Genomic DNA, 15,404 nt, shown 5'->3' with positions numbered 1-15,404 from the left:
TTCAACTTTTATTTTCAATTAAAGTGTGTGTGTGGGGGAGTATGCTAATATGATGTGGTTGGAATTTTAACTCTACAGTAAAATGTATGGTTCCCACAACAACCATAACTCTGCCATTACATGTGTGCGTTAAGGCCTAAAACTTAATAGCATAAACAGTCATTCAAAACACTTTATACACAAAGGGCGAAATTACATTTGTGGAGAGAAAACACAGATCTCAGTTAAATGCTGATCGCTGATATTTTAAACTAACCATAGACCTCTTTCTGGAGAGGAGAGAATCTTTGAATTTCGTTACTTGTGTTAAATTAACTCAGTGTTTGTAGTTGAGAATTTTAACATAGGTTTTTGCATAAAGTTATGTAACTGCAGATCATTTGTAGTCTGCAGGCTGGTTTAAACTCCAGCTGGGATGCCTCAGTGTAGATTGCAGTCTAAAGCACAGCTGGAGTTTCAAAACATTGATTCCATAGAGTATAAATTGCATCTGTGGTTGAAAGCCTCCCAATGGCAATGCGCAGTAACCTGAATTTGAGAACGCTTTCTTTTCCATCTATGGTGAATAAATGTCTGCACGTAAACATTAATTGGTCCTTTAAAACAATAGCCATAAAGATGGCCTTTTAAAAAAAATTGCTTATACTGTTTTACGCAAAGCAATTTAGTCCTAGTTAGGAAATAACCTCTTGCTAAAAATGTTGGCAACCCAAATCTGTGTTCTGAATTTTAGAAGCGCAAAATAGCATCTTAGATCTTTTTTTCTCTCTCTGTATTTTGCTTAAAACCCCAGATTAAACTCCCCTTGAAAAAAACTGGCCAGAAAAAACTCCCTCCCAGTTGTATCCCATTGCAGGGGGTGCGTTTGAACCCCTGGAATTAGGACATTCTAATGGCAACACTGGAAAATCAACCCTGGGTGCTTTCATCCTCACTGTTTAGATTGTGTCTTATGTGAATCACAGAGATGCTGTCTGACATTTGATTTGTTTTTATTTGAGCATTTACATTCTTCTGTTCTTCAGAATTTTCTGGTAACATTTGTGCATGTGTTGGGTGGAGGAAGGAGTTCTGATCTGTTCCTTTTGACTCAAAACGGCTGTGGAGTAATGAAAGGGACTACATATTCCTTGACTGCATTACCCACAAGGTGGCAATGTGTGACAGCAGCTGGTACGGTGAAGCACAGTCTCTGCTGTTCTTTAGTATTAATATTGAAGCTGTCCAGGTGGTACTGAGATTGAGCAGAAGTGACAGGGAAGTGTGCTGAGATTCTTCTGCCCTAGAGCTTTGGAAAAATGGCCATATGTCCCTGTCCAGCAGTGTTTCCATCCATGCAAGTGGAAAAGCAAAGTGGCTTTGGAATATAGGATCTCCTGTTTTATATCCCTCTTCATCTTCCTTCCTTCCCCCCCGCCCCCCCCACACACACTTTTTCATTTTTTTAAATCAAACTTTAACAAGGCCGAGGCAACTGTGGAACTGTTGGAAGGTCATGGCTTGTGGTCTGGACCAGTTTTCTCAGCTCCAGCAGTTACTTTTTATTACCAAATGTCTCCAATGTAAAGTGTGGTTGTACTCTGTGTAAAAATAGCCCTTTGTTACACCATAGCTGCTCCTTGTGTGTCTAGAACAGAGCTGCAGACTTCAGTGATAAAAATGATGCTTTTGTTACTTTTTATTCCTGTCAGTCCTGCAGAACTAATGGCTCTGGGAGAATAAGATGGTCTACTCTTGTTTGTGCATCATCATTAGAAATTGTTTAAGTTCCAGTTGCAGGGCCAGAATCTGCTCTGTCTCATCTGTGAAACCCGATAGAAGATATTGAAGTGAGTCTAGGGATAGCTGGGAACAGGATTTGAAGACATTGAGGTTGCACATGTGCAATTAAGGGCAGAATTTTGCATGCTGAATATTGACTGCTGATGGTGATGCCGGCATCAAAAAGAACTCAGATTTTTCAGATCCCAGGTGAGATTGGTGCATTGGCAGTAAGAGAAATTGACTTCTTTCTTCTAAACTGAACCAATTTGATATGGTTTCACCGAGACATGCTCAATATGGGACTGCCATAAAGTCATGTTTGTGGTCTATTTCCAGAGTAAAACCACCCTTCCATGCAGTGCAGGGTAAAATTGCCGATCTGCTGTCTGCATTCTATGGGGGATTTAATGTACAATGTGATTGCAATAGAATAACATTGGCATTCCTAGTGCTGTATCTGCATTACCAGGCATGACAGTGGGATTAGTGGGGGAGGGCAAGCACACATGCAGGAGAAAGTGAATTTGATGTGGCTGAATGGAAAAGTGTGGGGTGGGGCTATAATTCAATTTTTAAAATGCCATTTGCTGTTTGCTCTCTTGCTGCAGGTGAAGTGGAAAGGGAAAGATTTGTTTGACTTGGTGTGCAGGACACTAGGACTCCGAGAAACCTGGTTCTTTGGACTTCAGTACACGATCAAGGATACCGTGGCCTGGCTCAAAATGGACAAGAAGGTTGGAATAGGACCTTCCTTTTAGGGGATGTGTGTGGTGGGGTTGGAGGGTAGATCTTTCCCTGGCTGTCCATGCATGAAACTTGGAGATGCATCAGTGGGAATTCTGGGGGCGCACCAGGAGCGGAACTAGGCTTTGGCTGATCTATAGATACATTAGTCAGGAGATCCAAATACAGTATGATTGTCCTCCAGCACAGTTAGTGTTAGGTCGGACCTTTAGTCTATCCCTGAACCATCACAAAGCCTTAGACTATACATACAAGGTCCCTTCTACGCTATAAAACTGGTGTGTTAGCTATTTCAAGGGACAGCCATGTTATAACCATACCCCTAAGATGATTGTAATGTAAATAGGATCTAATATCCTATTTGGACAGTCCCCGTGTGTACATGAAGGGCAGACCCTTTAGAGACGGTAGCTTTCCAAAATATACCATGCAAATAGTGGAAAAGTGAGGCTGAAGTATGACATTTCTTTACTAACAGTCTGCCAGTGTTTGAGGTATGGAAGTGCCTAGGAAGGAGAGACAATAGTGAACGTATATGGGAGATGAAGTTAAGGAAAGGAATACTTCCCAACAGTGTGATCCTCTCGGCTGTTGAATAGTCTTCTAATGGAACCATCATTTCCTTTGCTTGTATGATTTAAAACTAAACTGGGCAAACCACTAGGAAATGTACAATAGGGAATAATCCTGTATGCCGTCTCCTCCCACCCCCCAGGTATTCTTCGTTCTGGTGTCTGAGAGGAACCTTTCTTGAGCAGTATTGAAACAAGGGTCCAGTTGAGCCTGTGTTTCAAAACACAAGATATTTAGTTCAGTGAACAGAAGTTAGGATTGTATCTCTCTGCCTAAGAAAAAATATGAAAGCAAATTCTGGGTTCACCAGTTGTCTTTGTAGCAGGAAACTGCATTTTTTGAAGAAAGATTTGTTTGTTGGTAGAACCCTGTATGTGCTCAGCAGGGAAGAAGAAAAATGAATCCTCTGCCTGATGAAAAATTGCACCCCATGGCATGCAGGATGATTTGTTTCTGCTTTGAGTTTGTTTTATAAATATGTAGAAATTGCAAACTTCTTACAAGCCTGTGGGGCAATGGTTCCTGAACTTCCCAGATTTCATCATGTTGACCAGGTGACTGGAAAACCTGGAGAGGGGGTACTGCAGTTTGAGGGGAAGTAGAAGTTTGGCACCTGTGTCTAGGTTGTAAGAGACAATGGTGTTGGGGAGGTTGGAGTCACTGATTGATTGTCAAATCCTGCAGGTTCTGGATCATGACGTTCCAACAGAGGAGCCGGTCACTTTTCACTTCCTTGCTAAATTTTACCCTGAGAATGCGGAGGAGGAGCTGGTTCAGGAGATCACACAGCACTTGTTCTTTCTGCAGGTATGCACTTCAGCAATTGGTTGTCCTTCCCAAGGGCTGGGGAATGTGGTGGGTGATAGGGCTGTAGATGTGTTTCTTAATGTTGACTGTCTCTGGCCATCCCAGCATGGCTTCTCTTCTTTAAGTTCAAACCCACTCTGAAATGAGCCATTTCAACAAGCACACGGTGTTGTAAAAATAGAGAAAAGATGGTTTGTGTAAACCTAGCAGCATTCGACATACTCAGTCTGTAAATCTGGGAGCAATGAGGTGACTAGCCATATTAATAGGTTATACTCTCCTGCTAGGGGGGTATCTGTGTGAGAGAGGGGCAGTTTCAGGAGCTAAGCAAAGTGCAGGAGGCGTCACACCCTTGCAGCCAGTGCAAATGTCTTGTATCAAGATATGCTAGCTGTCTATAATGCATGGCTAGCATTTTTATAGTATAAAACACAGGTACATCCTCCTGAAGGAGAGCAGGACAAGTCCAGCCCTTGCCATATTCAGGGTACACTGTAAAACTCTCCTCTTCACCAAAGTAGGCCGCAAATAATTGGAGCAGAAGAAAATCCCAGAAGCCCAATGGAGTCAGAAGCTGATGGCTAAGATGGAGTGGGATGGAGAACTAAATGTTCAAACTGACACGCTGTAGTTTGCAAACTGTGATAACCACACCTAGCTCTTATGCAGCACTTTTCATCAGTAGATCTCAAAGTGCTTGACAAAGGATGTCAGAGTCACTATCACTGTCTTTTTACAGATAGGGAAACTGAGGCACAGAGAGCCGAAGTGGGTTGCCCAAGGCCACTCAGCAGGCCAGAGCTGGGAATAGAACCCAGATTTCTTGAGAGCCACTCCACTGTGCTGTCCACTAGGCTACATTTATAGTAACAGGCTCTTTAGCTTTAAAGATTTCTAGAGAGAAGGGAAATGCCATGCAACTTTGTTTTGGGGAAATCTGCGCTGATGCTGTTGCAGTGGCAGCTCTCTACTTCAGGTTAATGAGGCACTTTCATCAGAACTTCCATTTTTCAGGCAAGGACGATTTCTGAAATAACTACCTTTTGGGCTGCAACATTCCAGGTTTATTCTCACCCATAAGGTGACCTGTGTGTATGTGTGAGAGACTTATTGGACTGGGAAAATTACAATGATGTCTAGTGGTTACAGTAGGATTCCTGGGTTCTATTCCCAGCTGTTTGTCCTTGGACAAGTCATTTAGGCTTAAACTTTCAAGTGTCTGCCGATTTTTCTTTTTTGGGTGCCTCAGGTTGAAGAAGGAGGTTGGATTTTCCAGTGTCCCAAGTTAAAGCACCCAAAATTAGTAGATGCTTGGCTATTTAGCCCGAAAACTGAAGCCATCCAGATCAGTGGACACTTGCAAATGTAGGATTCAAACCTCACTGTGCTGTTTCTGTCCCTCTGTAAAATGGATATAAAAGCTACCTCAATAGGTTGTTGTGAGGCTTAATGTTCATGAAGTACTCTGTGCCCTTACAGAGTACCTCTACTCTAGGGAGCAAAGTATTACTGTTAATTTTCAGGCCCTTTTTGTTGCTCAGATACCTCACATAGGTATTTTAAAATGGCAAACTTGCCACGGATTTAATCCTGGATGAGGAAAAGTGCCTTTGATGTAATTTAAGAGTTAAAGCAGTTGAAAACTGCATCTCACAAGTGCAGCATGTGACTTTTTACTGGTGGTTTTTAAAAACATAGTTGGGTGGTGGTGCTCCAACACTATCTGTGACATAGGAACATGTATAAGTCTGCAGACTCGCCTGATTATGTTAATGCAGAAATATAGCCTTTGTGATTGGTAAGGAAAGGACTTAGATGCAAATCACACTATAAGTGCAAAGTAATGTTACTGTAGCTGATTGTGTGTCAGTGTGACAATCCATTTAAAGCTCACATTGAAATAAAATGAACTTTTTTCCTTTGGAAAATTAGTGTTTAATATAAAAATAATCAAACATACATGAAAGTCAGGAAATGCAAAGTAGTGGTCCTCAGTAGCTGTAATTTGGCCCTCATGGGAGTGTGAGCAGTACTGTGCGTGCCACTAAAATTACTATCACAAGGCGACCCGCAACTCTGATAATGGTCAGTGGAATTTGAGGGTGGTTGGCATCTCCTGGATGAAGATCAGAGTTTCCAATAATCCAGTTATCAATAATTAATCAGTATCCAGTAGCCATTTATTAATCAATAGCCAATCGTTAATACAGATTGAATGTATGAAGGAATTTTAAAAAAATGTGGATAAGTCAGTGATTTAATGAATTAAAAGATGAGACATTAAAACAGTGCATGATGGAAATAGGTATTAGTCATGGTTACCAGAATCCGCAGAAGCAACACTACAGCGATGACAAACTAATCGCAGTCTTGTCTTGGTCCTGATAATTGCTTATCCCTTGCCAATATTTATAGTAAGGTTGGTTACAATCCCATTAGTTCCTCTTTCCATATCAAGGATGAAAATACATATTTGTCTGGTACATTTCATACATTTTCAAGCACACGCTCAGACAACTGTTTGGCTACTCATTACTTTGATATTTTATTTATTCCTGTCTGTTGTGTTTTAAGACATTGTCCTGCTTTTGTGAACGAGCAAGTACTGTGTTAAAAGGTCACTATATCTTAAGTTTAGCAAGCTTGTATTTTCCCTTCTTAGCATGACCATAGAGGATCATAGGAGTCTAGTACATGAGCAAGCTATAGGCCTTGTGAAAGTCTGGTTCGTAGGTCAGCACTGACTGAGCACTAAAGCAATCACAATTAGTCCCGTATATAGTAATAAAAAATCCTTCATGTGCTCAAAGGGAAGGAGCTGCAGATGCTGTACAAGTCATCGTTTTGAATTGTGTGTGTGTTTATTAGACATAAAATTTTATCTTTAGCAAAGGGATGGGTTTCTTTTTTGTTCAGTAGTTTTGCATGTGGAACTAAAGTTCTTCTCATGAATCCAGAGGTGGATTAAGGTTTCCCTGGGCCACAGCAAGTGGGGGGCCTCTCCCCACCCCTTCCATTTGCGGCCCCGCCCACAGCCCCACCCCTTTCTGCCCCTTCCCTGGGACCCCCCCCTTTTCCATCCAGGGGTCCCCCGCCAGTCTCACAGCCCATTTGCTCCTTTCTGGTCACCCCCATCCCCTGGTGACCCCAAGACGGAAGAAGCTCGGTCCCCACACCACCGCTTCCCCCACCACCCCTGCGGTTCTTCAGGGGACCAGGGTTGGGGTGCTGGAGTTTCTCCTGCCCTGCCCGCCCGGTGCCTCTGCTGGAGAGCGAGATTGGGGGGCTTCCCCTGGTGCCTGCAGCTTCTGCCGGGACAGGGTTGGGGCACTGGGGGCTTCCTCTGCCAGGGACAGGGTCAGGTGTTGCTGGGGGGGCTTCCCCCTCCCAGGGGCTTCTGCAGGGGATGAGGTCGGGGGGTCGCTGGGGACTGGGTCGGGAGGTCCCAATCCCATGGCTTCTGCTGGGGACAGGGGCTGCTGGGGGGGCTTCCCCCATCCCATGGCTTCTGCCGGGGACGGGGTAGGGGTGTGTTCTAGGGGGGCTTCCCCCATCCCGCGGCTTGTGCTGGGGACCTGGTCGGGGGTCAAAGGGGCTTCATCTGCCGGGTGGCAGAAGCCGGGGTCCCCGGGCCTGTGGGTCCAGTGGCTAATCGGCCACCTGCATGAATCCATCTGAAAACAGTGGCTTGTGGAAACCTGAGCCCGTTCCCAGAAGAGTGCCAGAGTTTGCATCAGCCAGAATTGTGCCCTGTATGAGGAAAATCTTTAACTGGCTGGTTGGCCCTAGTTAAAACAAACTGCAGCCATCCGCTGTGATGGTTGCGCCTTGCATAGCTCCACTAAAGCAATGTTCTATCTCCTTTGCTGCTTTGCTCAGGTAAAGAAACAGATTTTAGATGAGAAGATCTACTGTCCTCCTGAGGCATCTGTGCTGCTGGCCTCCTATGCCGTCCAAGCCAAGGTAGGCACAGAGGAATGATGGGAAATCTCCCATGAGCCCAGTGATGTCCGAGTGATTTCGTTTTATTTCCTCATGCCTTTTGAGGTGATAGACCTTCATCTGCTGAGGAACTGGGGCGGTGCTAGATTTGTGCAGACTTGAATGAATGGCAGGAATGCCAGCTTCGTTGCCTGCTCTGTGCTAGTGACCCTTTGGTCCTTAGGATAGAGCCTGCATCCCCTATTAGGACTTTGCAGCGAGGGCAGAGCTTATAAACTGCAGTATCCACACCAGCTGGTGTTGCTACAGGAGCTGATAAGTCATCATACCCCACCCTGCTCTCTGCAGAAGCCATTCTACCCCCTGTTCTTGCACCTTTCAACTCTTCTTTCTGCCAAAGACCCTCCAGCTGGACTGCCACCATGGCATTAAATAAACCCTCCATTGCTGGCACCAAGCCTTGCTCCAGTCCATCTTATGTTGTTAGTAGTGCAAATTTGTTGGGGTGAGGGAAATATAGTGAGGTGTTTTTCTTTCCCCTCTTCCTTTCTCTTAGGCATCAGATCATGGGTTCTCTTGTTACAGCTGGCCTAGCCAGATCACAGGTTCAGCAGTCATTGGGTTTCTTCCCTTTGAGCCAAATTCTTGTCTTGCATAATAAACCTGAATTGTGCTGGGGACCCATATGAAAATGACTAGCCGGGAGGAGAAGGGATCACAGAGTCGGAACTCAGAGCAGCCACCAAGTCATTATTGAAACCTGCAGGCTGTAGTCATAGTTACAGCTTTCTACATGCCTACTAATCAGAGCTTTTGGCCAAAGGAGTGGTGTACTTCATGGATCCACTGGCTACACCACTGGCCTGCCCCCTCCACCCATGTATGAGAGAGTGGCTGTGGAGCAGTGCTTAGTGATACACTGGGCATAGAGACATCCTGCTTCTCTCGAGCCATCCATGATGTTCCTCTTCTTTATGATCTGCAGTTGCAGAAAGGGGAATTTGTCTCACTGTCCTTGTAGAGCCAACACTTACCCCCTTGTCTTTCACTACCTGCCTGGCACTTTGCCCGTCTTGTCATCCTATCCCTTTATTCAAACTACGTACCTCATTAGTGTTGTTACCTCTGCATAGTTGGGTGGCATTTGACATAAGTATATATTGATAAAAGTTTGGACTTATTTAAAAAAAAAAAAAAAGTGTAGGGCTTTTGGGTTTTATTTGTTTTATAACTAAAACATCTTGTCTTTGTTTTAAACAAAGTGTTATAATTTTATTTAGAGCAGTTATCAGCCAGGGAAATGGATCTTTTAAAATATTTATTTGCTAAGAAGCATTGTACTGAATATTCATTTAGCACCCTTGTATTCAAGAGCATGAATGAACATTTGTTTTGATTTCTCTCATTTCCTGTTTCATACAGAATATACATACGGGCTGTCTCTATACTACAGCTTATGATGACATAATTTATGTACTTCAGGGGGATGAATAAACTGCCCCCCTGAGTGACATAAGTTACACGGACATAAGCGCTCGTGTGGACAGTGCTGTGTTGGCAGGAGAGCTTCTCCCACCGACATAGCTACCGCCTCTTGCAGAGATGGTTTTATTATGCCGACAGGAGAGCTCTCTCCCGTTCGAATAGAGTGTTTTTCACCAGATGCACTACAGCAGTGCAGTATGTATGTATGTGTAGACAAGCCCACAGTGACTCTTTCAATCACAAAAATAGTAGAACTGTTGAGTAAACTCTGTGCTGTTAGTTTCCCAGCCACTGCAGCTCCAGTTCACATGCTCAATGCCAGGCTGAAGTTAGGTAAGACATATGTGGTCTTTTCACTGTACCCTCTCTCCTTCCCCAGCCACTTCTGCAGTTCCTCTATTGGCCACATGCTTATTAACACACTATTGAATTGTGCTTGATGTTTAGTTGTTTGTAAGGTGCAGCATGGCTTTAAGCAGGGTTTCCTACTTCTGAGTTGTGATATTCTATGGAATCACAAGAGGGCAGCAAAAAATCCCCCTTGATTTTCAGCCTCTTAATCCCAGTGCTTCCATGACTGCTTCCTTTAGTGACCTCACCACTGTCCTCTACTTGCTGAGCAGAAGCTGGGACTCCTGGCTGGCTTCCTTCAGTTGGGCTGGTGCTGGTCAGAGCGAGGAAGAGAGAAAATTTTAACTGCTGGTCTCTCACCTGATAAACTGTGGGACAGTGGCCTCTAGAGGTAGGGATGAAGCCACTAAAAGAGGCATTTCCCTAATGATCAGCTGTTTGTTGTAAGCAGGTGCTTAACAGCAATGCAAACTGATGCGTTTACATTTGATTTCGCTGATTGACAGGTGCATGTTTGTGTTGCTGTTTTACCTTTATCTATAATAACAATGTAGCCATCAGGGACATAAAATATATGTCTTTATTTGTAATACTACTCTGTTCATTCTGGGAATTACTGTGAATTTTTCCCTCCAGTGTTGCTTTCAAATCACCTCCACCGTTTTCAGATGTTGGTATAGTCTTCAGTTTTAAATAGCAAGTGTTAGGACAGAATCTATTGAAAAATACATTCCTGCTGAAAACAATAAAATCACACCAGAGAGATTTTTCCTATTTTTTTCCAATGTGAGTCATTCTGACTCTAAGCCTGTTCAGCTTCTCTGATGTTGTAGGATTCCTACAAGAGTTATTTTTTTCTTATTTTTTTTATTTTTTTCCTAAATAAATAATGCATTGCATTTATATTCAATATATTAATGTACGCAGATTGATACAGTACAATATAAACCAGAGGTCTGAGTGATATAAAGACAATCTCAGAGTGTAAACACAAATATTAATCTCCTAGTTCAATTAACAAGAACTAAATTGCCATGACAGTTTTTGAGTTATAATTGAATTGAAAGTTTTTTTTTAATATGTTTGCCAAATCACTTGAACCAATATATCCTGCAATATTTCGGCCATTTGTTGATTTTAATTTTTGAATAATTAATGTTCTCATCCAGAGTTGCTTCCTGTGGTGACATCCTTGACCATACTAAAATCACATAATCCACACACAGTCTTGGGTTCCCATGATAGATCACAACCTAAAATAATCATATCAATACTATTTATCATTTTTTTCCAACCAGAAATAATTTATTTTCTGCCTGTCCAAGTTTATAGAAGGAGTTTTCCGTCCCAACTCCTGCATTTTTATTATTATTTCCCAGTTTGACATGTGTTCAGTAGATCCATATATGCAGCCTGTTTTTGAGATGCACTGAGCACCTGCAGCTACGATCGAAGCCAGTGGGGAGTTGCCAGGTGCTCAGCACCTCTCAGGATCAGGCCAATGGTATCTCTGTTGTATTAATTATGTCTGTGTTGGCTCTAAATCAGTAAGTCCATCTTTAATCTCCAGTTGTATGAGATGTTGACCGTTTTGCTGCTAGGGGTTATGTGTACAGATTGTTGATTCTGAGCTCTGGTGTTTGTTAGTGTGTGTCGTCGCAGCTCAGGCATTAAATGGAGGCTGATTTGGAATGTCTCTTGACTTCCTATTGTTGCAGTGTTTTATTATTTGTCTGTCTTGTAACTGTTGTTACTGTTTGCTACTGTTTGTTCTTTCCAAGCAAGAAAGAGAGATGAAGGGCATTTTCACTATGAAATGGCTGACTTAGGGAAATGGTGTCCTGTCTTTTATTGGATGATGCCGTAGTGTGACTCTTGCATTGAGAGATGAATTAAAATCGAAGTATTTCCTGTACATATCACTTGTAAATCATCTCCTTTCAGTCAACTGACTCATTTCAGGCACTGTGACTTGGCCATTACGTGCCCTGCGTACTGTGCAGGAGGAACTTTGAGTTTCTCACACACTGCAGAGATATTCAGCGTTTGAATCTTTTACCGATGCACTTTATATCTGAAGTGGTGGTTTTGCCAATTTCATTTTATATGAAGCTTGAAATAATTTATAATCTAAACTGGTGTGAATAATTATTGGGCACACTTTTCAAATAAGAATAGTATTTTCTGACCTAATTTGAGTAAGAGAACTTCTGGCAGTGGGACAAACTCCTGTCTGAGCAGTGTCCCCAACTGTCCATTGAAATCTCTCTTTAAAAAATGTTCCTAATGTTAAATTGATTAAATAGGACACTGAGAGGTGACTGAAAGGGGGTGCCAGCTGCATCAAATGATTTGCTGGTCTTGGTCCATGCCACAAAAACCAATGATGCAACTGGACTCCTTGTGGACAGCCTCAGCTGAGAGGTCAAGATCTGAATAGCTAAGAAGAGCAAACTCCCCTCTTGGAGGACAGGGCTGAGGCCCATTGGTGGGAGTTGTTGAGGCATGTTTGCTGTACTACTGTCCAGCTGCTCTGGAGATAAAAGAAGGTAATTGGTCTCCAGGTCTGCACCATACAGCAGCTCTAACATCACAAAGGAAACATATGGGGCTGACACACTGGCCAACGTGTACTGTGTACTCTACTCTCACTCAGTGGTTATTTTAAGGGTGTGTGATATTGAGTTAAAGTTCAAGAATGTAGATGATTTCTATCTTATCTTCAGACATAGTCTCTGTGCGTTGTCGCCATCTTAAACATGCAGTGTTTGCGTTTCTTTTCAGTATGGTGATTACGATCCCACTGTTCATCAGCGTGGCTTCTTAGCACAAGAGGAATTGCTTCCAAAACGGGTAAGGAGTTCAACCAGGCAGAATCCTAAATTCATGGCTGAGTCTCTAGGACTTACTGGCATCTTCTGTAGAATAGCCCTGTAGGATTACCTACAAAAGCCACAACAGTAAATTATTTTCTCTTGACCAAAGTTCCCTTATTGAGGCAAGTGATACAATGTGCCATGCCCCTTGGCCACAAATGGTCACCTGGTAAAGCTGTACCGGCACAGCAGCCTAGTGTAGACACAACTTATACCGGCAGAAGGTATAGAAACACCACCCCCTCACCAAATGACATTAGCTATGCCAGCAGAAGCACTCTTCTGTCAGCATAGAATCATAGAATACCAGGGTTGGAAGGAACCTCAGGAGGTCATCTAGTCCAAGACCCTGCTCAAAGCAGGACCAATCCCCAGACAGATTTTTGCCCCAGATTCCTAAATGGCCCCCTCAAGGATTGAACACTCAACCCTGGGTTTAGCAGGCCAATGCTCAAACCACTGAGCTATCCCTTCCCCTGCATCTACACTGGGAGATTTGCTGGTATAGCTCTTGGTATGCCTACGTTGCAGCGGGGAGCGAGCCTCCCAGCCTGTGTGGCCAGACTCTTGCTAGCGGGGCTTGAGTTGGAGCACTAAAAGGAGCAGTGTGGAGATTGTGGCTCGGGCTCTCAAGCCCACATGACCGTCGAGGCTTGAGAGCCTGAGCTCCAGCCCAAGCCACAGCATCCATGCTGCTGTTTTTAGCAGGCTAGTGTGAGCCCCGCTAGCACAAGTCTATCTTCCCCAGACAGGGAGGCTCCCTCCCAGCTGCAGTGGAGATGTACTCTCTGTGGCTGGCAGAGGGACATAGCTATACCCACAGAACTTTGTAGTGTAAACCTGGCCATACTGAATGAGGACATCTTAATCTGTATCTAGAATATTTTAATAAATATGGAAGTGAATGTTTTCTGCCCACTGTCTTTTGCCAGAATAGCAGCTGCATTCCGCAAGTGTCCAGGTGTTGGCTTCGGGGTGGTTGGAGTGTGGTGTGCTCAGGAAAGCTAACTGAGAGCTGATTAATGAGAGCATAGGGTTGATCTTGGCTAGTCACGAGGGAGTTGGAAAGGCGTATGAACTGGAGATTAGACGTTAGGGTTGGGATGGTGTATGTGAGGGGACAAAAAGGGCATTTTGAGCTTGAGGCTCCCTGTTTCTGGCTCATTCATCAGGTGACGAGTCAAAGCCACAGGTAGGACAATGTGTGCTGAGGATTTCTCTGCCTGTCTCTCTCAGGTAATTAACCTGTACCAGATGACTCCAGAAATGTGGGAGGAAAGAATAACAGCCTGGTATGCAGAACATCGAGGCAGGGCAAGGTGAGTGTCTGTTAAGTTGGGCTATTGACTGGTGTAAATTCTCTAGCCTCTCTCTGTGAGCAGTCAGAGAGTGAATAAAGTCTCCAAGATCCCTAGCAGGCTATGGAGGAGTTCCGCTAAAAGAGCGCCTCTGGTAGGTCAAGCTCAGGGCTCTGCCAAATTCACAGCCATGAGAAACGCATCACGAACCGTGAAATCTGATCTCTCCCCTCCTCACCCCCATGAAATCTCGTCTTTTGTGTGCTTTTACCCTATACTATACTATTCACTGTACAAGTGCTGGAGGAACCGACTAGGGGCCGTGCTCCTCTTGGCCTGCTGCTTACAAACAGGAAAGAATTGGTAGAGGAAGTAGAAGTGGGTGGCAACCTAGGCAGCAGTGATCATGAGATGGTTGAGTTCAGGATCCAAACAAAAGGAAGAAAGGAGAGACCCTGGACTTCAGAAAAGCAGACTTAGACTCCCTTAGGGAACTGATGGGCAGGATTCCCTGGGAACCTAATATGAGGGGGCAAGGAGTACAGGAGAGCTGGTTGTATTTTAAAGAAGCCTTATTGAGGGCGCAGGAACAAACCATCCCGATGTGCAGAAAGAATAGCAAATATGGCAAGCGACCAGCTTGGCTTAAGAGCGAAATCTTCGGTGAGCTTAAACTCAAAAAGGAAGCTTACAAGAAGTAGAAATTTGGACAGATGACTAGGGAGGAGTATAAAAATATTGCTAGAGCATGCAGGGGTGTAATCAGGAAGGCTGAGGCACAATTGGAGTTGCAGCTAGCAAGGGATGTGAAGGGTAACAAGAAGGGTTTCTACATGTATGTTAGCAACAAGAAGGTGGTCAGGGAAAATGTGGAACCCTTACTGAATGAGGGAGGCAACATAGTGACAGAGGATGTGGAAAAAGCTGAAGTACTCAGTGCTTTTTTTTGCCTTGGTCTTCACAGACAAGGTCAGTTCCCAGACTGCTGCACTGGGCAGCACAGCATGGGGCGGAGGTGAGCAGCCCTCAGTGGTGAAAGAACAGGTTAAGGACTATTTAGAAAAGCTGGGCATGCACAAGTCCATGGGTCCAGATCTAATGCATCTGAGGGTGCTGAGGGAGTTGGCTGATGTGATTGCAGAGCCAGTGGCCATTATCTTTGAAAATTAATGGCGATTGGGAGAGGTCCTGGACGATTGGAAAAAGGAAAATATAGTGCCCATATTTAAAAAAGGGAAGAAAGAGAACCTGGGGAACTACAGACCTGTCAGCCTCACTTCAGTCCCTGGAAAAATCATGGAGCAGGTCCTCAAGGAATCTGTTTTGAAGCACTTGGATGAGAGGAAGGTGATCAGGAACAGTCAACATGGATTCACCAAGGGCAAGTCATGCCTGACGAACCTGATTGCCTTCTATGATGAGATAACTGGCTCTGTTGATATGGGGAAAGCAGTGGACATGATATATCTTAACTTTAGCAAAGTTTTTGATACGGTCTCCCACAGTATTCTTGCCAGCAAGTTAAAGTAGTATGGATTAGATTAATGGACTATAAGGTGGTTAG

General features: G+C 43.9%; 1 protein-coding gene across 19 annotated transcripts in view; it reads left to right on the top strand.

Moving 5' to 3' along the window:
- NF2 (NF2, moesin-ezrin-radixin like (MERLIN) tumor suppressor) overlaps positions 1 to 15,404 on the top strand; it is a 91,751-nt gene that overhangs the window by 21,660 nt on the left and 54,687 nt on the right. For 17 of the 19 annotated variants that reach the window (XR_002889541.3, XR_010592822.1, XR_006175864.2 and 14 more), the window contains exons 2-6: positions 2,373 to 2,498; positions 3,766 to 3,888; positions 7,768 to 7,851; positions 12,451 to 12,519; positions 13,779 to 13,861. Coding sequence is in view for 14 of the 19 variants with exons in the window: in XM_042856075.2 (XP_042712009.1) it covers positions 2,373 to 2,498; positions 3,766 to 3,888; positions 7,768 to 7,851; positions 12,451 to 12,519; positions 13,779 to 13,861 (485 nt within the window). In the remaining 5 variants the exon portion in view is untranslated. Of the gene's footprint in view, positions 1 to 1,540; positions 1,972 to 2,372; positions 2,499 to 3,765; positions 3,889 to 7,767; positions 7,852 to 12,450; positions 12,520 to 13,778; positions 13,862 to 15,404 lie in introns of those variants that run through there. The other 2 variants (XM_065568166.1, XM_024109553.3) reach the window with 2 other exon arrangements.

This window comes from Chrysemys picta, chromosome 15 (assembly GCF_011386835.1).
Source record: "Chrysemys picta bellii isolate R12L10 chromosome 15, ASM1138683v2, whole genome shotgun sequence".
In the NCBI taxonomy this organism is placed as follows: domain Eukaryota; kingdom Metazoa; phylum Chordata; order Testudines; family Emydidae; genus Chrysemys; species Chrysemys picta.
This window is presented reverse-complemented; position numbering and strand designations above follow the sequence as displayed.